This window comes from Rhinolophus sinicus, chromosome 15 (assembly GCF_057876585.1).
Source record: "Rhinolophus sinicus isolate RSI-liver-muscle chromosome 15, RSI-T2T, whole genome shotgun sequence".
NCBI lineage: Eukaryota > Metazoa > Chordata > Mammalia > Chiroptera > Rhinolophidae > Rhinolophus > Rhinolophus sinicus.
In genome coordinates, this window is record NC_142515.1 from 95,386,699 (window position 1) to 95,413,760 (window position 27,062).

Here is a 27,062-nt window from a genome sequence, read left to right on the forward strand (position 1 = left end):
CCCCAGAGGTCAGAGCATCAGAACCTCATGGTTAATACACCAAGGAGGCACCTCACCCTGTGCCTTGGTTGTCTCCTCTGGTTCAGCCAGGCCTCCCAGGGTGACAAGCAGGGGTCAGGAGTCCCTCCCGTTCCCCTGAGCACCCTTCCTTCCTCCACAGGCACCATCGCCTACCTCTTTTTCACCAACCGCCACGAGGTGAGGAAGATGACACTGGACCGCAGAGAATACACCAGCCTCATCCCGAACTTGAAGAACGTGGTGGCCCTGGACATGGAGGTGGCCAGCAACAGAGTCTACTGGTCTGACCTGTCCCAAAGGAAGATCTACAGGTGAGCCTCAGCCTGCATCCCTCCCGACCCAGGTGAAATAATGGCCCCTGGCACTGAAGCCCTTGCCCTCCTTCTCCTCCTCCTCCCTCCTCAGCACCCAGATTGACAGAGCACCCAGCTTCTCCTATGACACTGTCATCAGCGAGGACCTCCAGGCCCCTGATGGGCTGGCGGTGGACTGGATCCACAGCAACATATACTGGACCGACTCCATCCTGGGCACCATCTCCGTGGCCGACACCAAGGGCGTGAAGAGAAAGACGCTCTTCAAAGAGAAAGGGTCCAAGCCCAGGGCCATTGTGGTGGATCCCGTGCATGGGTGGGTATCCCCAAAGCTGAGGAATACAGAGAGAATGAAGAACCAGTTAGGACTCAGAGTGAGGGGGCAAGGTTTGTGTCCAAAGGAGACTAGATTGAGTGGGGTGGGGGCTGGCACCAGGGGCCTTCCCCACCTGCCCTTTGGGGACCATGAGGATCAATCCCTCTGATGTCTGCTGTGTCACCTGACATGGAAGTGGACCCTGAAAAGTCCTGCCTTGTGCAATAGAATCCAAAACCAGAAATTAAAATACTGATTTAAGTTGGTATTAGTAATTAATACTTATTGGAAATTAGAAAATAAAATTCTGATTTAGTCTTTTATGGCAGTGTCCTATGCCAGGAGAGGATTGGAGAAAGGTGAAACTACACAGGCCCAGTGTTAATCAATGGCCGGTTTTTGCAAAGACCAAAGGTCACCACCCTGTGGGGGCCACAGGCGGTGTCTGCAGGACACCTTGGCTGGCTCAGCAACTCCAGGGTCCACAGGGACCAGTCCACGTGTCCCCTGGAGGAAAGCATGGCCCCATCCCGTGTACTCTGTACCTGTTGGAACCACATCTGCTGCCATAACATGTCACGTGTGGAATTTCACAATTCTGGAGGGATGTTGACAACCCCAGGATGGGCAGCAGTAATCAGAGGAAAAGGGAGCATTTGGCTGGGAGTACGACCTGGGGTAGAAGTGGGCCGGTCAAGTTTGGGCCCCAGTTGAATAAGATAAATTCTCTCATTTGGTAGAAGGACATGCAGTCCAGTAAATTTAGCCTCTCAGCTGCCAAGAGAGAGAGAGAGAGGCAGGCTCCCAGAAACAATCCACTTAGATGTAAGTGGGGTATGTGTGTGGGGTGTGTGTCTGCTCTTGTGTTTCTCTATACCTGAATAGCGGCCCATTTTCGCTCTCTGTTCTGCACTTGCCTCTCTCATTTGGCAGGTGGGATTTCATCCCTGGCCACTGCATGGGCCATAATTCATTTACCTGATATTCAGCACATGGAAATTTAGAATTTTGTCCCCCTTTTTTCTCCTATCGCTCACAAGGCAGCACTGCTTTACTGGGGTGGTCTGGAACCAAACCCTCAATACCGCTGAGGTATGCCTGTATACATATTTGAAAAGTGAAAAATAAAATTAATTACAAAAAATAAATTTTAAAAACCCTCAGAAAGCAGCGCATAGGGTGCAGATTCCAGGGCCCCTGTCCTGATAGTGGAATCCAAATCTCCTTTTGTTCTTGAAGGTTCTAAAATCCTTCCAGGTCTCACCAGGTGGCAGGCCTGAGGAGAGTAGGTGAGGTTGGGGGAGCAGAAGGAACTAATTCGGGGCCTCCTCAGGCACTGTTTCAGAGTCCTGGCCTCCAAAGGTGGGGGCTACTGTTCGGTGTTGGCTGGGAGCTGCCCCGCCGGCATTCACATGTCTGTTCTCCCTGCTCTCCCACCAGCTTCATGTACTGGACGGATTGGGGGACTCCTGCCAAGATCAAAAAGGGGGGCCTGAATGGTGTGGACGTTTACTCATTGGTGACAGAGGACATCCAGTGGCCCAATGGCATCACCCTGGGTATGTTTGTGGGACTGTGGTCCCAGGGGGTTAGGCACATCCTGGAAGAGAGGAGAGTGACCAGGCCACGGCTGAACATGACCGTGCAGCTCCCACAACTAAACCCTCCCCCAAACCCCACACCCTGCTTCCCCACCCCAGCCCCTGGCTCACACATTGGGGGGTATGGTCAGAGCTGCCTTTCTGGTCACATCTCAGTTGGGTCCTTCGGGGGCTCCTTCCTGCTGGGAGCAGAGTGGCCAGACTCATAGGCCCCTCCAGTTTCATCATGTGACCTTTCCTTGTCCACCTGTGGGTTCTAGATCTTTCCAGTGGCCGCCTCTACTGGGTCGACTCCAAGCTCCACTCCATCTCCAGCATTGATGTCAATGGGCAGAACCGGAAGACAGTTTTGGAGGACAAGAAAATGCTGGCACACCCCTTTTCCTTGGCCATCTTTGAGGTGGGGGTTGGGAGTACATGATCGCTCCTTTGGGGCTTGAGAAAATTCACGGTCAAGTGCTGTTCACTGGGTACCATTCATGTATGAGGCATGAACGCTCATGCGAATGGGTCAGCAAACATTGTTTAGTTCATTCACGCCAAGACTAACTCAGAAAACTGCCTAAGACTATGAAGAGGTCTTAGACCTGGAGTTATTTCTGTTTTATTCTTGCCAAAAGAGTCTTGAAAGGTCTAAAGCAGCAGTTCTCAATCGGAGGCCATCTTGCTGTTCAGGGGACATTTGGAAATATCTGGAGATTTTTCAGTTGTCACAATTTGTGGGGCAGTTACTACTGGCATCTAGTAGGTAGAGGCCAGGGATGCTGCTGAACAGCCTACAAGAGAAGAGGGGGCCACCACGAAGGGTTACCGGCCCCAAATAGCGCCCCAGTGGGAGAATTGTGCTCTAAAGAAATGTTGTATTCACACACCCATGTTGAAGCAGCTTGGTTCACAATAGCCAAACGGTGAAAGCAACCCCTGGGTATCTGTCAAGGAAAACTGGACAAACAGAATGTGGTCTATTCACACAATGGAATATTATTCAGTCTTAACAAGGAAGGAAATTCTGACACCTGCTGCAACTAGGATGAACCTTAAGGACATGATGCTCAGTGAAAGAAGCCAGACACAAAAGGATAAATCCTGTGTGACTACACTTACAGAGTGTCCCTAGAGGAGTCAAATCCACAGACACAGAAAGTAGAATGGTGGGAGTACCAGGGGCTGGGTGTGGTGGAATGGGGAGTTAGTGTTTAATGGAGACAGTTTCAGTTTGGGAAGATGAGAAAGTTCTGGAGATGGATGGTGGGGATGGTGGCACAACAGTGTGAATGTACTTAATGCCACAGAACTGGACACAAAAATGTTTAAGATGGTACATGTTATGTGTATTTTACCACAATTAAAAATATTTTTTAAAAGAAAGAAGAAATGATGCTACCACTTAGAACTGCTTCTTCCCAAAGAACCCCAGAGATTTGGGGGTTGGGAAGACAGTGGTCTGTGTCCCATCCCAGTGGCTAATGGGACCTGTCATCTACCTTAATGCCCATGTAGGATAAAGTATTTTGGACAGATATCATCAACGAAGCCATTTTCAGTGCCAACCGCCTCACGGGGTCTGACATTAGTTTGATGGCGGAAAACCTGTTATCACCAGAGGACATTGTCCTTTTTCACAACCTCACCCAGCCAAGAGGTAAAGATGGGATGGTCGCCCCCTCCCCCACTTCCCTAACGGTGCTCTGGAATTTTCTAGAATTTCCTGACCTCACTGTCACCCTAACTTCCCCGCCTTTTCTGCCTCAGGGGTGAACTGGTGTGAGAGGCCCACCCTCCCCAATGGCGGCTGCCAGTACCTGTGTCTCCCAGCGCCGCAGATCAATCCCCACTCGCCCAAGTTCACCTGTGCCTGCCCCGACGGCATGCTGCTGGCCGAGGACAAGAGGAACTGCCTCACAGGTGGGGATGCCAGCCTGCCCAGCACAAGTCCTGCTCCTGACACCCTTGCAGCTCAGCCCTGTAGCTGGAACTTTCTGAGCCTCTCTGCTCATCTGCCAAATGCGAGAGCAAGGCCCCAGGAGGCCACTGTAAGGACTGTAGAGTTAGGGTACCCAGAGTCTGCCTTTCTTGAATGTTGGGCCTATCAACATTGTGCTGGGCACTTAGATAGACTCAGTTTACTTTTGATGTCTAGTTCACTTTGCCCGGCCCCCTTGGGAGGTTTGAGATACGGACATCGAGTGAGAAACGGTCCTTTTCAATTCTTCTCATCCTCAGAGAAAGTCTCGATTTGAAGCTAGTGTGTTAGTAACGCTGCAAATCTCCCTTTTTGAAAAACAAACAATGTAATAACAGAGATATTAATGGGTTTGTATTTTCACTGCATTTGTTTTCATTTCTTTGTGGCTGATGGCACTCATTTCCTCTGCACTGTTAGCAGCACTGTCAGAGCGGCCCTCGGGCCACGGCGCACTCAGGAAATGTTTATTCTTTCAGACCCTGAATCTGTAGTGACCACCCGGAGGCCTGCCACAGTCCACATGACCGCGGTGGGGCCGAAGCGCACGGCCGTTCCTGAGCCCACCACTAAGACGGGTCCTACGCCCTTCCAAGGTAAAGGCTGGGACCACCCCACATCCACTCACTGGGATGAGCACCTCATGGGCTCCTTCAGAGGCCAGAGCATCTTGATGACAAGCTAGAGAGTGGATTTAGTTTGGGCTCCTTCGTTGACTGTCTCTGACATGGCCTGTGCATCTCCGAAGGCTCAGTTTCCCTACTTATAAAATGAGGCTAGTCACAGTGCCCGCCCACCTCCCGGTAACAGTGGGGATCGCGGGGTCTACCTTCTGTGAGGAGCCTGGGCGCTCGCATGGTGGCTGCTGGTCCCAGAGTCTGCCAGACGCGGGGGCATAAGAGTCTGAAATGTTATCCAGGCCCATTCACTGTCCTGTTTTCAGTGACTGGGCCAGGACGAGGGTGAGGTAGGTGGGGCACCCTTCATGCAGCATCTAAGGAAGCACCAACCAACCCAGGACTCAAACAATATTTCAAGTTTTGTTATTTTTTAAAAAACAAATCATCAAACTACAGCCTGCGGGGCAGACCACCTGGTCTTGTACATAAAGTATGATCGGAGCCTAAAAACCTGGATATTTTGTTCATCATAGGGTACTGGAATTAATTTTGATTTTTAAAAATAGCGCATTAAAATACTATTAGATGACTTGAGTTTTGGTGGGCCCTTTTAAGTTTTGTACCCGTGGCAAGTGCCTCATTCTCTTCACCCTAGTGTGGCCTCAAGGTCATGATCTATGTCCTAAAGGTTATGACCTCCTTGGAGGAGGTCAGAGTGGAGCTCTCCGTGAATTGACCAAAGACCCAGCGTTCACGTCTTTGTCCACCAGAGGGCGCCCGACCTGGTTTTTTGAGCATCCAGAAGTGGAGCTCGTGGACTTTTTCTGGCCAGACAAAAAAAAGTCACATCAGCAAGTTTCAGACTTTTTTTTTTTCCCCCTCAGAGTAGCGGAAGCCTTTGTTCAACCATAAACGAGATAAATCAGGAACTGCTGTGGTTGTGGGAGGTGTCAAACCCTTCTCGCTTAAGGGGGCCACTACTTGAAAAAACCATTTCACAGATGGGCCCAACCAGGGCTTCTGGAATTTCGCAAAGGACCTCTTTTAAGGGAAAAACTCAAGGACCCTGCTGCTGCCCTAAATTATTATTGTTATAAGGTTTCTTAAATATGCACAAATGTAATACTGGATATAAACTTAGTACACACACATCCAACAGCTTGTAGAATTAAAACCCAGGTAGATTTGAATGACTCATGATGTTAATCGTATCTCACCGGTGTGCGTGTTACCCAGATGTGGTTTATTCAAGTCTTCTCAGCCCCCATTTGCCTGTTTAGAGACCTTTAAGCTTTCATTTGCATGGAGCCTTTACATTATCTGGCCCAGGTGTGCATGCGTGGTTAGTGATTATATAATGAGGTCTCCTCCCCCACACCATATTTTTTATTAGCTGGGGACAGTTGACACAGGACTATGAGGTTTGGTGTGATCCAACTCAGACTCTGGAATTGGTGAGCATTACAGGGTCAGAAGGTGACCCCTACCCCATCCAGAATAGATTCATTGTTATCAGATGCAGAACCAGATTGAAAAATTCCACCAATGACCACTGGGAATTTAACTGCAGGCTTTCCTCTCTTGGAGACCGAAAGTCCTCTCCAGTACCTCTCGCTGCTGGTCTAAGGAACCCTCTTCAAGCCACGTGGGGTCCCATAACCCTGATTGCTAACAAATAAAGTCTGGGGGCAGGCCAGCGTGGGGCCCCTGAAGCTCGGGAGATGCACCAAGTTCCTCTGCACTTTTAAGGGCAATGAGAAGCCTTTGTGTGTGGGTTATCATACACCTGCTGCGTTTCTTCCATGGCTCTGACTGAGGATCTGAGCATCACTTTCCTGCCTTCTCCTCCACAGCCCTGGACGACCCTGCTAGCGGAAGGAGCATGGGAGCGTTGTACATTGTCCTCCCGATTGGTGAGTCCGCTGGCCCGTCCTCCCCCAGTTCACTGACCTCCCTGCCCAGGCACCTTTTCTCCCAGGAATGGGGTGTCCCCACCACATGCCCCATTCATCCCTGCACCCCCTTTTCTAGCTTCATTCACTTAACAAATCGAGTTGAGCACGTACACAGTACAGCCCGCTTCTGGGCCCTGGGGACACAACTGTGAAAGAAATAAACACCCCGCCCCCTGGGAGCTGACAGTGAACAAAGTGAGAGCTGATGTGTCAAATGGGAGATGGAGCCGAGCTCCAAGGTGTGTGTGCAGTGACAGGCGCTGTAGGTAAGGCCTCACTGACACCTGGGGGAGATGAAGTGAATGGTTCTCTGGCAGGAGCCAGTTTGTGGAGCTCCACTTTTCCTTCCCTCAGCCCTGTCAATCACAGCTCAGGTGAGCAGCACAGCCCTTTTTCCTCTTCTGAGGAAATCCTTTTGAGGTGTCCCTTCACCACCCGGCCTACTCACAGAGACCTGCATTTTGGTGTTCAACAGTCATCTGACTGTGGGTTGACAGGTGGCAGGTGGGACCCTCACCTCCCTGGTGGCTGTCGAGGGTGGCCCCTGCCCTGCGTCTTCCAGCAGAGCCTCAGTTTCTCCTGCGCCCTGAGCACTGGCCAGACTCTTACAAACCCGGGCTGGGTGAGCCCTTCACTGTGCCCTGGATCAAGGGGAAGGAGCAGGGAGAGGACAGGGTATGCCACCCCAATGCCCACCATAAATGATGGGAAAAGCGATCCATCCCCACCCACGTGGAAACGGAAGAGAGTGAGTTGTGGTCCGGTATATTGAGAACAATGCCATTTTTTAAAAAAGCCGATGTGTGGGTAATCCCAGAAGAGACCTGGAATAATCCACAACAATAGAACATTTCTGGGGTGAGGCAGTTGCAGTGGTCTTCAAGTGAGACATTTGTTGTGCTTTATGGATAGATTTTTTTTTTATTTTTTTTTTATAATGGACAAGTATTGTTTTAAATCAGAACAAAACCATTAACAAGTAGAAAGGCGGGGAGTCTGAAGGCAGCATCCCTTCTCACTTGGGGCACGGGGGCAGGATGGGGAGTGATGCCAGGCCGCCTGCCCCCACAGTGCTGCTTACCGTCCTGTGCCTTGGGACCTTCCTGCTCTGGAAGAACTGGCGGCTGAAGAGCATAAACAGCATCCACTTCGACAATCCCGTGTACCAGAAGACCACGGAGGATGAGGTCCACATCTGCCACAGCCAGGACGGCTACACCTACCCTTCGGTGAGTGCCCCGCCCAGCTCTGGTGCCATGGCTCCTGAGGAAGATGGGGGATCCTCCAAATCCGTCCTCATGGTGGGGTGACGCTGTGGGCTGGAAAGGGGAGACAATAAGTCATGGAAGCGGAGCAGAGGAAAGTCAGTGGGGGGTGGGAGGGAGGGGAGGCCATTTTTACATACAGTGGTTTGGGCGGGCTTCCCTGAGCAGGGAGTGTGCTGTGTGCAGACAGTGCATCCTGTGCAAAGGCCCTGAGGCTGGGCCAAGCCTGGTGTGTTTGAGCACAAAGGCAACCAGTGTGACTGGAGCAGAGAGTGATGGAGAAAGAGGGAGGGGACAAGGGCAGGGAGTGGGGGTTGAGCTAATGGAGCAAGACCTTGTGAGCCATGGGGAGGACTTGGGCTTTGCTCTGAGTGAGGTGGGAGCCATGCAGGGTTCTGGGAAGAGGAGGGATGTGGCCTGACTCGGGTGCTTGCAGGCGCCCTCTGGCTGCAGTGGGGGAAACAGACTGGGGCCGAGGTCAGGAGCCAGGAGACCAGGGCAGAGGTGACTGACTGTGCTGGTCCAGGCTGGTGATGAGGAGCAGGTGGCCTCTGGCCATGTTTACTGGATGTTGGACTGATTATTTCCGGCGTTTATCGTTTTGTTGACAGAGACAGATGGTCAGCCTGGATGATGACGTGGCATGAGCTGCTGCCTCGAATCCTGTCCTTCCCCAGAAGCTGTAGCTCGTCAAGGGCAGGAAGAACACTTTCTTCTCAGACCCTTGACCTGCCCAAAACCCTTCTTGAGACCTCGACGCCCTCCTGTTCCGTTCAGAGAAAGAAGTGGCCAAAAGCACTGCTGGCGGCTGCACCTCAGCGCTGGCAGCCATGGGCCTGTCTGCCAGAGCTTTGTTTTATATATTTATTCGTCTGGGAGGCAGGTGATGGCACACACAGAATGGGTTTTGCTTGGGATTTTTTTTCTTGACCTTCTCTCCTCCTCGACTGGCTCCTTACCTGAGGGACTGATGGATGGACACCGAGTGAGAGAAAGCAAATAGCTCTGAACATGGGGGAGCAGGTGCTACCCACAGGGTCCCAGGCAGCTGCTGGGCCCCTAAACTCAGGAGTAAATGTGTTTACCTCTGCCTTGCAAGCCTTGCTGGACACCAGAATAAGCTTTTGCTCTGCCACCCCAGATCAGGATCAAATTAGTGTTTTCTAAGCTGGGTATGTGCCCTCCCCTTAAGCCGGGAAGGCGACCCTGGTGTTGGTATTGACATGGCCAAACCCAGCACATTGGGGGTGACCAACTGAGCCTCATTCATTAACCAAAACCTCAACATTTCCCCAGGGAAAGCCTGAGCCACCCATCACCCTTAATATTTATTAAGTGCCTGAGACACCTGGGTACCTTGTTCGTGAAGATGCGTGGCCTCCGACCTCTAACAGCGTCCTCCAGCCCGGGCGTGGCTGTGTGGACACCAGCCCTGAGCCCCAGCCCCAGCCCTTTCCAGGTGCCTTTGCACTTTTCCAGCTCAGGCTTGTACATTGTGTAAAGTCAACATTCGTTATTATTTTGCACTGTTTTCTGTTCTGGCCGGGATAGGCTCCCAGGCCTAGAGGGCCCCCAGGGGTGGGAGGGTGGTTGAAGTGCTGTCTTGGGCCTTTCTCCCAACTCTTCAAAACCAAGATCAGGACTCTCTGGCTAGTGTTTCCACTTCTATGCAGATGCCCCTGAGCCATTAATTTCCCCGACAAGACCGTTGTCACTGGTGGGTGTCCATCTGAAACATGCATGGCGTTTCAGCCCTGGAAAACATCCCCTCGGTGCCGTTATTGTATGGGACTTATGAAACAAGAATGCTTTTCGACATTGTCACACATGTCGCGTTTACAATCAAAGAGACAGCGGGGGGAGCCTCCCATGGCTTCCTTGTCAGTTGTGCACTACACCCACGAGACGCTGCTCCATCCTGTAGGAAACTGAGCGGTGTTTCTCTTCTGAAGCCTGTAAATAAACCCCGTACAGGAGAGTGAGGCATTTTGTTATGTTTGCACTTTGTATATTTGTTGAAACACTTATCACTCATATATATGAAAAAAAGATCTATTTATTTTTACAAACCCTGGGTGCTGCATTTGTCCGGTGACCCCTGGGGGTGTCTGCACTGGGGGAGATTGTCCCTGAGATGCTTCGTCTTTCTGTACAGATGATTCACTCGGCTTGTGCGCCGCACGCTTTGGGAAAACCACGTCGGTGTTGTCTTTGTGGGCTGCTCTGGGAGGATGGGTTTTGATTTTAAACGACTGTGTAGAATGTTTTTATAGCCTGAATGTCTTACTGTGACGGATCACATTTCTTAAATGAACCATTTGGCTAAACCTGAAGTGCTTTCGTCTTCTGTTCCCGCACGTCCTCCATATTAATGTACTGGACTCGGCAGGGAGAAGGATCTGGAAAGAGCGTTTCCCCAAAGCTCAGGACAGGCTGCAGGCTCAGGGGTGATACTGGGCTCAGCTGGGGAGCAACTCTGCTGGGTGCTTCCCTGAATTGGGGTTTTGCTAAATCTGTTTGTCCATCCATACAACACATATTTACTGGGCACCTATTGTGTGTGTGCCAGGTCCTGTTCTCGGCATATGGGATGCTGCAGTGAATAAAAGACAATGAAAGTGAGTAAGCCTCTGTGCCCTCAGGGACCTGACATTTTAGAAGGGGAAATAGATACAATTACTATATTTTAGAAGAATAATGTTAAACAGGGTAATGGGACAGACAAATACCAGGTGGGGAGGGGGCAGGAAAGGATTCTCTAAGGAGGTGACATTTAAGCTGAGTCCAGAATTAGAACTGGCCATGCGAGGATCTGGGGGTAGTGATTGGGGCTGAGACCCCCCCACACACACACACACATACATACAGGCTCCATCAAACACGTGGTATTTCTGAAGGTTGCCTCCCTTCAAACTTTTGGGCCCCTGGAATGAGTGGTTGGTGTGAGGTCCCCTTAAAAGATAAGACAAAGGATAAAAATGTGACTATCGCTGAGATATAAAAAGTCAGATTTCTCAGCATAAATCCAAATACTAAGTTCTGGCGAATCTGGTTTCAGATTCCGCCTAACATTTGGCTAGAGCCTCAGGCTTCCGCCACATGGGTCCTCCTCAGTACCCTGTACCCCCATTCTCTTATACACCCCAGCTTTACCTGGGCCTGGGCCTGTAGGCATTTCAGGCCCCTGGCCTTGCGCATGGCAGTGAAACCACAAATAGTCCTGGCATATCAACTGGGTACGGTCAGAGTCCACAGCATGTCGCTGGACAGAAAGAACTTAATACAGAGACCTAAGTATAAAAGACAAAGGGGGCAACCCATGAGATGCCACCTCACACTCGTTAGGATGACTAATAAAAAACAAACCAAAAAGAAAATAACAAGTGTTGGCAAGAATGTGGAGAAATTGGAGCCCTTGTGCACTGTAGGTGGGAATGTAAAATGGTACAGGCACTGTGGAAAATAGTATGGCGGTTCCCTGGAAAATTAAAAATAGAATTACCATGTGATCTGGAAATTCTACTTCTAGGTATATAGACCCAAAAAGAATTGAAAACGGACCCAAACATATTTGTACACCGATGTTCATGGCAGCATTATTCACAATAACCAAGAGGTGGAAACAACCCAATTGTCCACTGATGGGTTAATGGATAAAGAAAACATGGTGTATTCATACAAAGGAATAATATTCAGTTTTAAAAAGTAACATTCTGACACATGTTACAACATGGATGAACCTCGCTCAGTAAGATAAGCCAGTCGCAAAAGGACAAGTATGATTCCAGTTATATGAGGTCCCTGGAGGAGTCAGATTCATAGAGACAAGAGGTAGAATGGTGGGTGCCAGGGGCTGGAGGGGTGGGGTGGGAGTTAGCAGGTAATGGAACAGAGTGTTGTCAGTTTGGAAAGGTGAGAAAATTCTGGAAATGGATGATGGTGATGGCTGCACAACCATTTGAATATGCTCAATACTACTGAAATGTACACTCAAAAATGGTTAAAAGGTAAATTTATGTTATGTGTATTGGACCACAATTTAAAATAATGCTAATTAGTGATAATTATTTTTAAAAAACACAAATAGGGGACAAAGAGGCAACTAGAAATAAGTCACAGCAGAAGGAGGATGTGGAGCCCAGGAGCTGTGTGAGCCTTGGGGAGACACTGTCCGTGACAGAGAGAGACCCCTGCCTCTTCCCACCTCCTGCCCCCACTTGCACCAATGCCCCCATTGGCTGAACCCAGCAGGACCTGGGAAATGGGGTTCCCTGTCTTATAGGGTGAAGCGAGGGAGGGCAGGATGGACCCAGCAGCAGGCAACCCAGAGTGTTGGGGCAGTGGGGTGGAAAAAAGCACAGATAGGGGAGGGGGTTCGGGGGGTGGGCAGACGGGTGGTTCAGTTGGTTGGAGCGCGAGCTCTGGGCAATGGGACTGCGGGTTCGGTTCCCACATGGGCCAGCAAGCTGCGCCCTCCGCAACTAGAATGAAGTTAATGAGCTGCTGCTCAGCTCCCGAGTGGCCAGATGGCTCAGTTGGTTGGAGTGCATGCTGAAAGGACAACAACTTGACTTGGAAAAAGTCCCGGAGGTAAACACTGTTCCCCAATAAAGTCCTGTTCCCCTTCCCCAATAAAATCTTATATATATCTGTCATGCAGGGTGTCATGCAGGGTCTCTGGTCCTGCTCCCCACATAAGAACGCAGGACATGGTGAGGCCAAAAAGGAACACCCACGGAGCCACAGATAGGGGAGTCATACCACTATATTCTTGCTGGTGGCTGGGTTGGAGACACAGCAAACAGGATCCATACGACCTGCTTACCTGCTCTCTGCTTCTCTGTCAACCAACCAACCCCACTTGCTAACTGGAATCCGCTCTTGCTAGCTCAGCCACCATCTGCTTTCTAGCCCCCATTTGCTGCTAGCGTAGCCACAGCAGTTATATTAGTGGCCAGTGGCTCACTGGTTACAGCTGACGGCCAACTAGCCACAGCTGATGGCCATCCAATCACAGTTGATGGCCCTGTACTACCCGAGTGAGCATCTTTCCACGTGAGGCTGAGAGCCTGGAAACTGCACTCCTGGCTCCGTCCCCACAATATATATACATATTTAAAAAAAAAAGCACAGATGGGTCACAGACGGGGCCAGGCCACCTGGGTTGAGATGGGTGACTGTGGGCCCATCAGAGCTTCAGTTTCCCCGACTGAAAAGAGGGAAACTGATCCCACCTCCCCTGCTCTGTGAGTGTGTGGGGGGTGGGGAGGAGGCGTGGTTGGAGGCAAAAGCCAGGAGCCCAGGGACTGTTATCTTTTCTGTGTCCACAGGGTGGCACTTCCTTCCTTCCGCCTTTTGTCTTGGGAAGGTTCCAAAATGCCTCTGGGGCGAAAGCTAAACAGGCCGCACAGGAAGCGTTCGGGGCCTGCACATAGGCCGTCGATAATTGGTTGATTGACTGATTCCATGCTCAGCTATGTGGAAAATGGGACAAATGATCCTGAATGGCCTGCACACAGGAGGGGCCAGGAGGTGGCTGGAGGGCACCTCAAGGGGAAAGGAGACAGACGTGTAAGCTGAGCCGCACGTAAGAGGCCAGAGGTGATGGACTAAGAGCTTTCTGACAAAGATAAACCTGTCTCAGGGATTAACTGATCTGCTCCTCATGATGTGAAGGCCTCCTGAGGAGGGAACAGTGACCCGCGCCCACTTTACAGATGGGAAAGGGGAGGTTCGGGGTCCATGGACCCAGACTCCCCTCCCCTTGCCTTTCTCCCCTGCCAGCTGGTGTGAGAGTCACCGTGGGGGATTTTCTGCGCTCAGAATGGCATTCCATAGTGAAAAGCATAGATATCACCCAGGTTAAGATTTGGCCCCTGGACGTATGACCAGCTCCCTGGTCTGTGGGTTCAGTGCTTGTCCCACAGTGCTGGTCCTGCAGGGGTGGGAGCAGTCTGGACCTTGGGGACTGCCACCCCTGAAGATGGGGCCCGAACTCAACAGCTCTGGCAGGATGGGGTGGGTGGCCGAGGGAAGCTGCTCCCCCAAGCCTGATGTTCCAACTCTTGTCCTCTGCAGCTGCCCGCCCCCAGCCCTGGCATCCCAAACCACAGCTGCCTGCGGTGAGTCAGGCTGGAGCCTGCGGGGCTGGGCCCAGGTCCTTGGGAGGGAAGGGGGAGGCGGGGAAGAGGCGGAGGGCTGCCCCAACCCCCTCTCCCTGGCCAGCTGGCCCTCCCCCACTAGGGGGTCCACTCCTACTCCCTTCCCTTCCTCAGGAAGTGAATTCCCATGATCATTGAAGGGATGGGAGGCTGAGGGCTTTGAGTGTGAAAGCACAGGTCACATCACCCACTCAATTAAACAGGTCAGCCGGGCGCGGGGAAGTGGAGAAGGTCCAGCTCCCAGGACTCCTGGGTCCAGTCCAGCCTCCCCTCCCCACAGCTCAGGTTTCAGTGTGGCTTCCTGCCCTGGGTGGAGGGGCTCCCTCCTTCCCAAGCCCCACCCTCCCCAGCCCAGCTGCTTACCCTGGTCTCCTCTCGCATGCTGTCTGAGATGGAGTGGGGTAGCTTGGGGGCTCATAGTAAGACCAGCCCCCCTAGTCAGGCTGGGCGTCTGCACTGTGACCTCTGTCAAGAGTCCAGCCCGCATCAGGCTCCCTTTTACCAGGGCCCCACTCAGGGGCCCTCCCTGGACTCTGAAAATCCTCCCCATGTCTCATTGGACTGCAGGCCCAGCGTAACCAGACCCGGTGGACCTCAAAGTTCCCTTCACACTGGCCTCTGCCTTTTGTCCCCAGGTCTGGGCTCACAAGACACCTCCCCCTGGGTCCCCTATAGAGCCTTCCCTCCCATAGCAACAGCGTTTATCACAAACTGAAATGACTTCTGAAATGACCTCATTCGTAGGTCAGGGTTAAGTGCACAAGCTGAGGATCGAGTTCAAACCCCAGCTCTGCCATCCATCAGCTGCAAACATTTACACAAATAGCTTGGCCTCTCTGTGCCTCAGTTTCCTCACCTGTAAGGAAACACGGAGCCAGGCACATAGCACTTGCTCGACTCCAGTTTGTCATGGCCTCCCCTGGAGTGTGGCTCCCTGAAGGGGGGCTGGCAGGTCACAGATGCTTAGTCCACATTTCTGTCAGTCAGGAAGGCCACCGGGAGGTCCTGGGACCATGAGGGTGGACCAGTGCAAGCCACACATGGAGAGTCCCGGGGAAACTAAGCATCTTTGTGTTGATGCCCCCAGACCTGTCCTGGCCTACCCCAGCCTCAGCTCACCAAGCTTGTCAGAGGTCCCTGGTGAAGGGTTCGGCCCCTTGGCTATTTTTCCAGGAAACACCAATGTCAGCCAGATTGGCCTGGTGTGCAGATACCTGATTCACAGTCACTGAACAAGAATGACTTTAAGTATCTAGAACTGATATGGGAGCGCTCCCCCGCTACAAAAGTTTTAAGCCTCCCTCACTACAGAAATTTTAAGTCTCCTTTTCCATAGTTTCTTAGCTCCTTAGCCCCGGCTTTGATTAGTCTTCTAATCAGTTTCTGAATCCTAGACTATAAAGATTGCTCCTGGCCTGCATCACAGCATGTCTCTCAGATAAATACTTAAAAGCCTGTGACTTCCCAACATCCCCAAGCCATTCTGGACACCCCCCTCCCAGGCCAGGGTACTTGTTGATTGTAATTACTGAAGCCTAATGTTCTTTCCAACCTATTCTGGGCTCAGCTCCACGACAATTGATGCCACCTGAATGGCCTGGTTGAATGGCCACAGGTTCTGTATAGCTAATGGATTTATTAATTCAAATCTATTTTTCCTCATTCAGGGGCCTTGGGGATACAGAGGATACCCCAGCAAGATTGCCAGTCCCAACCAAAGAAGTCAACGCGGTCTTCCAAGGCGGACCCCTTCCTCTCATCTGAGATCAGACAGGGCGAGGGTTCCATGAATCCCCCAATACGTAGGGACAGCTCTATGCCCCTGCCCAGCAGGAAGAAGATACAGAATACACCTCCTGTCCCTCAACTTCCCATAGAGATTTTATGGGGATCACGTCTCTCAAGGGGAAAACAAGGCAGGCAGTTAGACACGGGCATCGGGTCTCTGCATTCCTGCATAACCCATAGTATTCAACTGCCTAAAAGACCTCCCCTCTCTGCCCAAAACTTCCCCTTTTCATTGTAATTATCCACCCCTATGAGGAACAAATGAGTACAAGACACCCAACTAGATCAAACCGGCCACTCACACCTGCGCAGTCTAAAAAGATGAAGTAATAGCTTCTTGTCAATCACAGGTGTGAATCAAGTGGCCCCACGCCTGGAAAGGAACAGACCCTTCTGGAGAAAAAAGGATAAAAATTCCAAGTTCTCGCCAGTTTTTGAGCCTTTTTGAGCCTCTTCTTTTGCTCGGCCCGCTCCACACTCTTTGGAGTGTACTTTTCTCCTCCTAATGTCACCTTCGGCCCTTGAGCCATTCTCTGCTGCTCGGGTCCACTTCTATTTCTTTGAAATGTACTATGTCTTCTAATAAACTGCTTTCCACTACTTTACCTCGGTATCTCGTTCAATTCTTTGCTCGAGACGCCAAGAACCTGGACACCGTGCCGAGAACAGCCAGCCTTCCAGTAACAGAACCTGTCTGATTCTGTCACCCTTTAGAGCTTGTCCAAGTGGAGGCACAAGTTCCAGGCCCTGCTTGGTCTCTGTCTACCTGTGTGACCTTAGACAAGGGGCAGGTGCTTCAGAGGCTGTTTCTCTGAAAAGCCAAAATGCTTCTCCCTGGGCCCTGAGGCCCTACTGCCAGGGTTCAGACTCCAGGGGTGTCACTGTCCTGTGACTTGGGACAACTGACTAAACCCTGCCATTCCTGTTTCCCCACCAGGAAAATGGATACTCCTCACCCCCTTGCGATGGTGCTGGGCCCATGCTGGACCTGAGGGGGTGCCAGAATAGAAATGGGGGCGGTGGTGTGGAGTTGACCCTCAGTTCTGGAGTCTGGTGACCTGGTTCTCCACTCCCTGGTTCTGGGGATATAATCTTGATCCTTCCTCAACAGGGCTGGGCCTAGCGCTCAGCGTGCCTCTGGCCGGCTTCCAGAATTCCAGAAAGAGCTGGTGGCTGCCAATGGAGCAGCTCTCTGAGGGAGGTGGGGGCAGGGGGCGAGCAGGCTGGAAGCTGCGGGCCCAAGGCTATCCCGCTGGCTGTCCCAGGCGTCAAGCCAGCCCTGAGTCAGGGCTCAGGCATGTCGAGGGCCAGGGCCTCTCCCCTCCCTGTGAGCTCAGGAACCTCCCTGAACCCACCCACCAGCCTCGGCCCTGCCAGGCCACGTTCCTCCCCTACTTGCTCACTCCTTCGGGTCAGTCCCTGGGGCTGCCTGGGGAGACAGAGGCTAGGGGATCCAAGACGGATGGACACGGCCCTTCTGAGCCTGGGTTCATGCAGCCTCCCTAAAGGGACTTTCTTCTTGGGGAAACTGAGATGCAGGCAGGCCAATGCCTCCTGGTCCGCTCCCAGAACAAAACCAGGTGATTGCTTTGGGCCTGAGAGCAGACCCCCAGGGGCTTAGGCCCTGGGCCAGGGGTACAGATAGGCCTATTCTGTGGCGGAACACTCTCCCAGGCACTCTGGGTCTAGGGAAAATACGCCTCTTCTCCTGCCCTAGATTCTCAGCTGGGCTGGCTATTCTACCAAGTCCTCGGGGCCTAGCAGGGCTGGGGGGGGGGGGGGGTGCACTCCTGGCACCTTTACCCACACAGGTGAGCCGGTAGAGGCCAGCTGTTAGCAGGAATAGGAAAGGCCATCAGGTGACAGCTGTTACTCAGCTCGCCACTGGCCAATGCCTGATTGGTTCCTGGATGAGGCTGCAAGGTGGGTGGGCAGCCTTGTGTGTGGCAACCCCCCAGGGACACTGGCAATAGCCAGACACTTGTGAACATTACATTGGGGGTAGTGGTGCTCCTGGCACCTAGAGGGTGGAAGCCAGGGATATACTGAATTTCTTGCAACGTCCAGCATTGTCCCCAGCACAGAATGACCAGCCCCAATGTCACCAGGGCTGAGCTGGGATAACTCTGGTCTAGGTCTAGTCTTTTGCTTTTGCAGGCTGATGGTAGATGGCTCTGCTCCCATTTCACACCATAAAAAACTCTACCGACCTAGAAAATGAAAGTAGCCCAGAAGGGCTGTGTGAACATTTACTTGAATATGTAAAGCCAGGCCCTGGCATTAAAGCACAGGCCCCTGAAGTACTTCTGGCAATCTTTCAAGCCAAGTGGACTGGGGCTTTTTATGCTTCAGGGAGGCTGAGCCCTCTTTTTTGGGTCCATCTCCCTGGAGCCAAACAGGCAGGCTTCTCTGCCCCAGGACCTACTCGGGTCACTGAAATGGAATGTTTTCAGTGCCTACTGGAATGTGCTCAGATGCTGCTGGAACTTATTGTTCCTTCTGCCTAGAATGTCCCTCTCTGATTGAAAATACTAATTACGCTTATTGTAAACAATTCAGTTATACGGAGGTGCATGGAACCCAACACCCAGAGGTTCATGTAACTAATAATCTATTGGCTTCAGGCAAGGCTGTATCCAGGGGGCAAAATGTACCAATGGGACTCTACTTCCTGTCCCCTCAGGCAGGCAGGCAGGCAGGCCACAAGCTTCCCACTCATAGTAGTACCCAAATCACTGAGGATGAGGGTTAGATGAACACATTGCTGGGCCAGCCCTGGTCTAGGTGGTGTACTAAATCAGTTAGGGTTTATTTTGGCTGTTTGATAGAAACACAAAAATAACAACGGCACACTCAAGATTGTTTGTTTAAGATTTTATTGGGGAAGAACAGGACTATATTGGGGAACAGTGTGTATTTCTAGGACTTTATTGGGAAACAGTGTTTTGTTTTTGTTTTTTTTCCTCTAGGACCTATCAGCTCCAAGTCAAGTTGTTGTCCTTTCAATCTTAGTTGAGGAGGGCGCAGCTCAGCTCCAAATCCAGTTGCCATATTTTTTTTTCAATCTAGTTGCGGGGGCGCACCCCACTATCCCATGCGGGTGTTGAACTGGCAACCTTGTTGTTGAGAGCATGCGCTCTAACCAACTGAGCCATCCAGCCGCCCGGGAGCTCAGTGGCAGGTCATTGTCTTCACTCTAGTTGCAGAGGGCGCAGCTCACTGGTCCATGTGGGAATCAAATCAGCAACCCTGTTGCTCAGAGTCTGCGCTCTAACCAACTGAGCCGTCCGGCCGCCCCACAGGAGAGTTTAGGATCCCCCTCCAGTTCAAGGAGTCCAGAATTGATACCAGCTCTACCATCATTAGGGAGCCAGTTTCCTAGCACCCCTAGAGGACAGCATACCTTGCATGCGGCACTATGGCTGCCAGGGCTCCAGCCATCACACCCAAATTCCAGAAAACAGAGGGGAAAGGAAAGGAGATACTCCCTTGCCTTTTAAAAAGCCTTCTAGAAGTCTCATATAACACTTCCACTTACATTTTATTGGCTTGAATTTAGCTGCAAGGGAGGCTAGGAAATGTGTTTTGACCAGGCATAAGGGTGGCACCTGCTCACGCTTGCTTCTTCCATGGGCTAGAAGGATCTTTGTCACCTTCATCTTGGGTATCTAGCATAGTTCTGGCACACAGTGGCACTCAAAGATATTCATACCGTGAATGAATAAAAAAGGGACAAACCTGAATAATAAATGATAAAGACCTGAAATTTATTATCATATACTATGGTGCCGTCTGTAGAGTGTTGTCACAGATGTGAAGTCACAGGCCTAGCATTTAAATCAGCTCTATGGTTACCTAGCCCAGGCCAGACTAGCATCTGAGGCTGAAATCAGGGAGGGGTGGCAGAGAAATCCAGTAAAAATCCCACTTATGTACAAACATTTAATTTTAAGCTTATCTTACTACCAAGGCACCAACCACCCACTGTGTGTGAGACACGATTCCCACTGTGTGTGAGACACAATTCACGAGGCTCTTGGCTACCACTCCGTGTCCACCAAACTCCAAAGATAGTCGCTGATGAATTTCTTGGAGAGCTGGGTGCTGTCCAGGTGGACGGGCTGGGCAACCCTGGGGCCGTGATGGACTGAGGGCAAGGATGTAAGGAAACCTGCCACACAGGTTCCCACAACCCCACCGTGGAAGAACAATGCTGTAGAAAACTTATTCAGATAGAGACTGAAATACATTTTTATGAACAAAAAGTTAAAACTGATCATGTACTACATTTTTTCTAATTGTGGTAAACTACATATAACGTAAAATTTACCATCTCAACCATTTTTAAGTGTCCAGTTCAATGGCATTAAGCACATGCATATTGTTGTGCCACCATCCCCACTATCCATTTCCAACTTTCTCACCTTCCCACACTGACACTCAGTCCCCATTAAACACTCACGCCCCTCCCCCGCCCCCGCTCCTGGCACCACCATCTACTTCCTGTCTCCATGGATCTGACTCCTCTAGAGACCTCCTGTAAGTGCAATCACACAGTGTTTGCCCTTTTGTGACTGGCTTATTTCACTCAGAATGTCCTCCAGATTCATCTAAGTTGGAGCAGGTGTCAGAATGTCCTTCCTTTTTAAGGCTGAATACTAGTCCATTGTATGTGGACACCCCATTAGGTTTAGCCATTCATCTATCAACGGGCATTAGGGTGGCTTCCACCTCGCAGCTCCTGTGACCAACGCTGCTGCGAACACAGGTGTGCGAGTATCTGGTCCAGTCCCTGCTTTCAGTTCTTTTGTATTTATACTCAGAAGGGGGACTGCTGGATCTCGGGGTGATTCTGTTTCCTTTTTACGACCCACCATCCTGTTTTCCACGGCGGCTGCACCGTTTACATCCCCCACCCCCACCACCAGCGCACAGGGCTCCTTTCTTCCCCACAAAGGATACTGCCTTTGATCATTCCCGGTTCACACTCATAATCCCACTCAATTTTACTAATTCGGTGATAAAGCTGAGCCACGTACCTGTATAAGAAAAAAAAACACAAAGTGAAAAAAGTTACCCCAGCATCGACCCCAGCAAAGCGCTGTGGGAGTGCACACACCCAGGCCACACTCACACCGGCCTTGTGGGACCTACGTGGCTGCAGGGATAGTGACCGTTGTGTCTTCATCAACTTCCCTCTCCTGTTTTCCGAGATTGGCCTCGATCTCCTTGAGGTCCTCTAGCTCCCTGCTGAGCTGAGTAAGGCAGTCAGTTAAGGATCCCCGGCTTTGGAGGGAGGGCTGCCTAGGGGCCAACACCAGCCACACGGGGCTCAGGGCCTCTGGCTCCAAGCTTCTTTTCTACCTGGTTTCCCCGAAAATAAGACCTAGCCGGACAATCAGCTCTAATGTGTCTTTTGGAGCAAAACTTAATATAAGACCCGGTATTATATTACGTTATAGTATATAAGATCCAGTCTTATATTATAGTGAAGTAAGACCAGGTCTTATATTACTTTTTACTCCAAAAGACGCATTAGAGCTGATTGTCCGGCTAGGTCTTATTTTCAGGGAAACACGGTAGCGTAAACGAACTTGCGCCTCCCGGACGCGGCTGCGGCCCAGCCATTTCAGGCACGCAGGAAAGGATATAGGAGGCTGGCCTTCAGCTGAGCATCCTCCTCGCTGGCCTTCTGCAGCTCGGCTTCAATCTGCTGCAACGCAGCGCTCCCCTGCTGTGCCTGCTCCTTTGAGTCAAGAAGGCTCTGGGCCACGTCCTTCTCCGCTTCGAGGATCTCTGCAGGGTGGGAGAAGGCTGAGGCCCCGCAACCCTGGCTCCCCAGGCTCTGCCCTTCCCCCAGGAGAGCCCGAGGAGCAGAGGGCGGTTCACCGGACTGTGGCCTCAAACACCCCCATCAACAACAAATGTTCCCACTTCCCTGTCTGCAGCAACCTGACCTGCTTGTCCTCTGTCCAAACACCTACCAGGCAGTTCCACCTGGACCTTGCCTAAGTGCTGCCATTTCACCGAAACACATTCGAATCCACAGGCACACATACACACACACACACACTCTGGTCCTTCTTTGACACCTACTCTTAATTTATAATGTCACAATCGATCCTGTCACCCGAGCAATAAGCCTGGGACTGACTCACTTTCTGCATCCAATTGGCCATCCAGGCCTGGCAGGTCCCCCTGCCTCCCTCGTGCATGTCCTTTTTCCCTCCAGGACCACCCTGGACAGTCTCCCCACCATGCCCTGCCTTGGTCTCTCTTGTTGCCAACCTGCCTATCCTTTCTGCCTTCTGCCTTCAGAGTGGCTGCTTCAGAGGCAAATGTGAAGTCACTCCACTGCTCAGAGACCTCCCATGGCTCCCCAGTGTCTCCCAGATAAGGTCCAGGTCCCTTTGAGCATTTTCACCATCCTTGCCAGCCTCCTTTCTCCCTGCTTTTAACCCTGCCACATGTTTTTCTCTCTGCTTTGGCTGCATAGATGTCTCATTCTGCAAACGCGCCATGTTTTTCACAGTCCTGGACTTCCATCTGTCTGTCCTCCATGGGACATACCTGGACCCAGACTCGAATGAAAGCTCAGGTGGTGGGGCACGCTCCTCTCCCTGCCGGGGCACGACTGTGCCCCCACGACAGCCCCTATCACACTGAATTACTTATTCCTCATCTTTCTTCCTCAAATCAGAGACTGCATCTTATAGTCACCATGTATCGCCAGCACCTACTCAGAATAAACACTTGTTGAACAAAACATTTAGAAAGATCAAAAGCACCTTAAAAGGGTTACTGTGTTCCTTCCCACAGAGTAGGAGGAACATGCCGACTCAGAGAAGGCACAGACGAAAATGCTTCCCGAAGGGCTGGCATTTAAGTGTTTACAAACTGACATCAACTTCATTTTTAATCAAAGTATTACATGTATATGGCTGTGAAAATTTAAACACACACACACACACACCTCTCCAACCCCCTGCAGCAGCCACTTTCAACTCTTCACTGTTTTCTTGGGCACTGACCTTCATATTTCTAAATAATTTGCTTATGCTGCTATTTCTTGATTTGTCTGTTTGAGATGGTGCCTGCTGATTTCCTGTTAGGAGAGCTGAGGGTCTGGCTTTCTTACGCAGCCTTCCTGCCCCTTCTCCACTCACCCTCCTGAGTGTGCGCTAAGTGTGCAGGATGTCCTGGGAGCCCCTACTCAGCGCATTCTCACAGCCCTCTGAAGGAGGTGGCTTAACTCCTCTCGCTATTTGAAAGCCGAAGAACAGAAGCCCAAAGAGGGGGGCAGACGGGTGGCTCAGTTGGTTAGAGTACGAGCTCTGGGCATCGGGGCTGCGGGTTCAATTCCCACATGGGCCAGTGAGCTGCACCCTCCGCAACTAGAACAAACTCAATGGGCTGCTGCTCAGCTCCCGGGTGGCCAGATGGCTCAGTTGGTTGGAGCGCATCCTCTCAACCACAAGGTTGCTGGTTTGACTCCCACCCGCAAGGGATGGTGGGCTGCGCCCCCTGAAACTAACAACAGCGACTGGACCTGGAGCTGGGCTGCGCCCTCCACAACTAAGACTGAAAGGACAACAACTTGACTTGGATGGAGCTGATGAGTCCTGGGAAAAACACACGACAGTTCCCCAATAAAAAGTCCCGGAAATACACACTGTTCCCCAATAAAGTCCTGTTCCCCTTCCCCAATAAAATCTGGAAAAAAAAAAAAAAAAAAAAAGAAGCCCAAAGAGGTTCAGGAACTTGTCCACGTGTGCACACAGAGCTCCGAAATCTGGATCTGAACCAGATCCGTTTGACTCAAAGCCCCAGCTGCCTAGAACACTGACTCTTCTCTTTCCAGCCCCAAATCCATCTGTTGTGCTAAAACCCAGGCAGCCTCGGTGATGCTGATCTTCTCCCGAAACCAGCTCTAGAGAGGGAGTTAATGGAGGGGGGGCAGGAGGAAAGATAAAAGAGGAAAGGAGAGAGGCGGAGGAGAAAACGAGAAAAGAACAGGATGACCCTGACCAGGACACCCATCATGCTTAGACGGACACCCAAACTCCTCCTAGAGACTCACAGGCCTGGTGGGGTCTGGAGGCTGCTGACCCCATCTTTTGTCTCTTTCTCTTGGGTCTCTAAACTCACCCTCACTTCATGACTGTGCCTTTTCCTCCCGCCTGCCAGGAACGCTCTTTCCCTGAGCCGTTCCCCATTTAGCTCCTCGGTCATTCAAGTCTCAACACAAATGGCACCTCCTCATTAAATGTAACTGTAAATAGGCATTAAAAACCCCTGGCACAAAAAAATCACTGTGAAAAACTAAATGGCAGTTCCTCAAAAAATTAAACCGAAATTACCATTTGATCCTACAAGTCCATTCCTGAAAAATACAAAAAAGAACTGAAAACAGGGGAGTCAAAGAGATATTTGTACTCCCATGTTCACAGCAAGCAGCATTATTCACAATAGCCGAGGGTTGGAAACAACCCACGTGTCCATTGACGGATGAATGGATAAACAAAATGTGGCATATATATGCAATGGAATATTCTTCAGCCTTAAAAAGTAAATTCTGACCCATGCTACAACATGGATGAACCTTGAGGAAATTATGCTCAGTGAAATAAGCCAGACACAAAAGGACAAATATTTCATGATACCACTTATACAAGGTCCCTAGTGGAGTCAAATTCATAGAGAAAGAAAGTAGAAAGGAAAGGGGATGAGAAGTTAGTACACAAAGTTTCAGTGTGGGATAAGAAAAAAGTTCCAGAGATAGATGGTGGTGATGGCAGCACAATGTACTTATACTTACTGCCACTGAACTGTACTCTTAAAAATGTTTCAGATGGCAAATCTTATGTCTATTTTACCACACACACCACAAAATTTCTGTAGCCTTAAAAAGAAAAAAACAACAACATCCTGGCACTGAGAATAGAAGCAACAATGGGTGCTATCAGCAGTCCCATTTCACAGATGAGGAAACTGAGGCTTGAGTGGGAAGCCACTGGTCTGAGACCACAGGGCTCATGAGTTTACAGTTGAAATCTAAGTCAAAGGATCTGGGCCTCACCTGTGGGAAAGGCTGGATCTAGCCTTCTCTGTGGCATATTAAGATATTTATTAGCGGAGCTTTTCTTTTCTTACCTTTGAGAGTCTTACATTTGATGGTGTCTCAGATTCGACAACCATGGTACTATTTCTCCAGTGTTCTCTCCATGTAAAGTAGGAGGCACTTCACCCACATCAATTTATTTAATCCTCACCATAGACCTGGCTCCCTCCCTCGTCTCCTTGGGGCTTCTGCTAAAACATCATCTCAGAAGGCTTCCACTGACTCCTCCTCCAAAACATCACCACTCCTCCCTACACCTACTTTTTCTTCTTAGCCCATCATTTCCTGATGTATCCATTTGTTGTTGTTTATTCTCCGTAATCCCTCCACTAGCATATCAGCCTCCTAAGGGATTTTGTCTGTTTTATTCCCTGCTGCCATCTCAGGGATGGCACTACGCCTGGGACACAGCAGGTGCTCAGTGTAACATCCGAACCACCTCTGGAAATGGGGGTGCTGGGTTTTAAACCTGGCACTTTGACTCCTGAACCCTAATTTACACCCGGAGTTCCCCAACCCCTGCTCACATAACATTTAGAACTGGGCCAGGCGCTCCAAGCTCCTGTATATTCACCACTAAACCCTTGGAGGTGGCGCTGTCCCAAAGCCCATTTCATGGGCGGGGAAACTGAGACTCAGCGTGAGCAGCGCCCGCCCACTGGTCCCACCGGAAATAGGGCAGAGGATGGAGCCACCCAGGAGGGAGGGATTTGCGGGGCTGACCTGGCCGCCCCCTCCCATCACAAGGACTAGAGCCCGGGCCGCGCTCCCGCCCCCGCCCCCGCGCTGGCCCAGGCCCTCACCTCGCAGCTGCTGCTCGGCTCCGTCTTGTGTCTCCAGCATCCGCTCCATCATCTGCCCGTGGCGGCCCAGTAGCCGCCGCTGCTGCGCCTCGGCGTGGTTCGCACCCAGCAGGCTCAGCAGCCCCTGGCACAGCTCCTCCATGTCGCGGAAGGCCGCCATGACTGCGCGAGGGCCAATTCCCGCGCAGATTTAACTGCTCAAGGAGCCCGCCCCCTTTCTGAAAAGATCCATTTCCATTTGCTTGATCCTCCATCAGTCATCAACGCATGGGGGGAACGCCTTTTCCGGTCTGGCCTAGCGCGCTTGAGCGGGATACTCTGTCGGCGATAAGCGCTGGCCGGTGGGCACAGGGGAGGTGCCTCCGGGCTTCCTGCCTCAGGCGCCCCAGCAGACTGGAGAGCGGCTGCTATAGTCCGAAGCTGTGCATTGCTTCTTTGGTGGAGCGCCAGCTGCATGGGAAACCCACACACAAAAAAGTAAATTCTGTAAAAGGCTACATAGCAAAATGGAGCCTGCAACCGGATTTATTGGATTCCAGTCCCAGCTTTGTCACTTACTAGCTGTGTTATCCTGGGTAAATAACTTCATCCCCTTGTGCCTCATTTTCCTCCTCAGTAAATTGAGTGTTATTATAGTACCTACTTCAGAGGTGGCATGAGGATTAAATTACGACAGTGCCTGTTACTCAGGTGCCAGTTACTCAGAAAGCGCTATATGTGAGGTGTGATCAAACAATATGGTGAATGTTTAAATAAAAAAAATTATTATAGTAAAAGACACATTGCCATTAGTCCCCCTCAAAATACTCCCCCTTGCTTCTAACACATTTATCCCGTCATTTTTTTTTATAAATAAATTAGGTCTATTTTCTTTCTTCTTAATTTTGTTGGGAAATATTGGGGAATGGTGTGTTTCTCCAGGGCCCATCAGCTCCAAGTCATTATCCTTCAATCTAGTTGTGGAGGGCACAGCTCATGGGCCCATGTGGGAATCGAACCAGCAACCCTGTTGTTCAGAGCTTGAGCTCTAATCAACTGAGCCATCCAACTCTGTCCCATTGTTCTTGCCATTTTCTGAAGCAGTTCTAAAAGTCATCTTTTGTAAGTGTCTTTAGTTGTGCTGTTGTGGCTGCC

General features: G+C 50.9%; 2 protein-coding genes and 1 long non-coding RNA gene across 3 annotated transcripts in view; 2 read left to right on the forward strand and 1 right to left on the reverse strand.

The window, feature by feature from the left end:
• The window catches only part of LDLR (low density lipoprotein receptor), a 28,253-nt gene extending 17,865 nt beyond the window's left edge, over positions 1-10,388 (forward strand). The window contains exons 9-18 of the mRNA XM_019744988.3: positions 161-332; positions 427-651; positions 2,092-2,210; positions 2,513-2,652; positions 3,753-3,894; positions 4,005-4,157; positions 4,695-4,811; positions 6,689-6,748; positions 7,862-8,019; positions 8,667-10,388. Coding sequence (XP_019600547.3) covers positions 161-332; positions 427-651; positions 2,092-2,210; positions 2,513-2,652; positions 3,753-3,894; positions 4,005-4,157; positions 4,695-4,811; positions 6,689-6,748; positions 7,862-8,019; positions 8,667-8,702 — 1,322 coding nt within the window. The 3' untranslated portion in view covers positions 8,703-10,388. The remainder of the gene's footprint in view (positions 1-160; positions 333-426; positions 652-2,091; positions 2,211-2,512; positions 2,653-3,752; positions 3,895-4,004; positions 4,158-4,694; positions 4,812-6,688; positions 6,749-7,861; positions 8,020-8,666) is intronic.
• Positions 10,389-13,519: 3,131 nt separating this feature from the next.
• LOC141572815 (uncharacterized) lies at positions 13,520-16,019 on the forward strand. The gene is made up of 3 exons (XR_012498305.2): positions 13,520-13,656; positions 14,134-14,177; positions 15,884-16,019. It is a non-coding gene; the product is annotated as an uncharacterized LOC141572815 (long non-coding RNA).
• Positions 16,020-18,863: 2,844 nt separating this feature from the next.
• On the reverse strand, positions 18,864-26,326 carry SPC24 (SPC24 component of NDC80 kinetochore complex). Its single transcript, XM_019745040.3, has 5 exons — positions 25,929-26,326; positions 21,656-21,800; positions 21,159-21,263; positions 20,967-21,043; positions 18,864-20,151 (listed from the first exon to the last, which is right to left on the reverse strand). The coding sequence occupies exons 1-5, from the start codon at positions 26,086-26,088 to the stop codon at positions 20,045-20,047; spliced, it is 594 nt and encodes a 197-aa protein (XP_019600599.2). The 5' UTR covers positions 26,089-26,326; the 3' UTR covers positions 18,864-20,044.
• Positions 26,327-27,062: the final 736 nt, after the last annotated feature.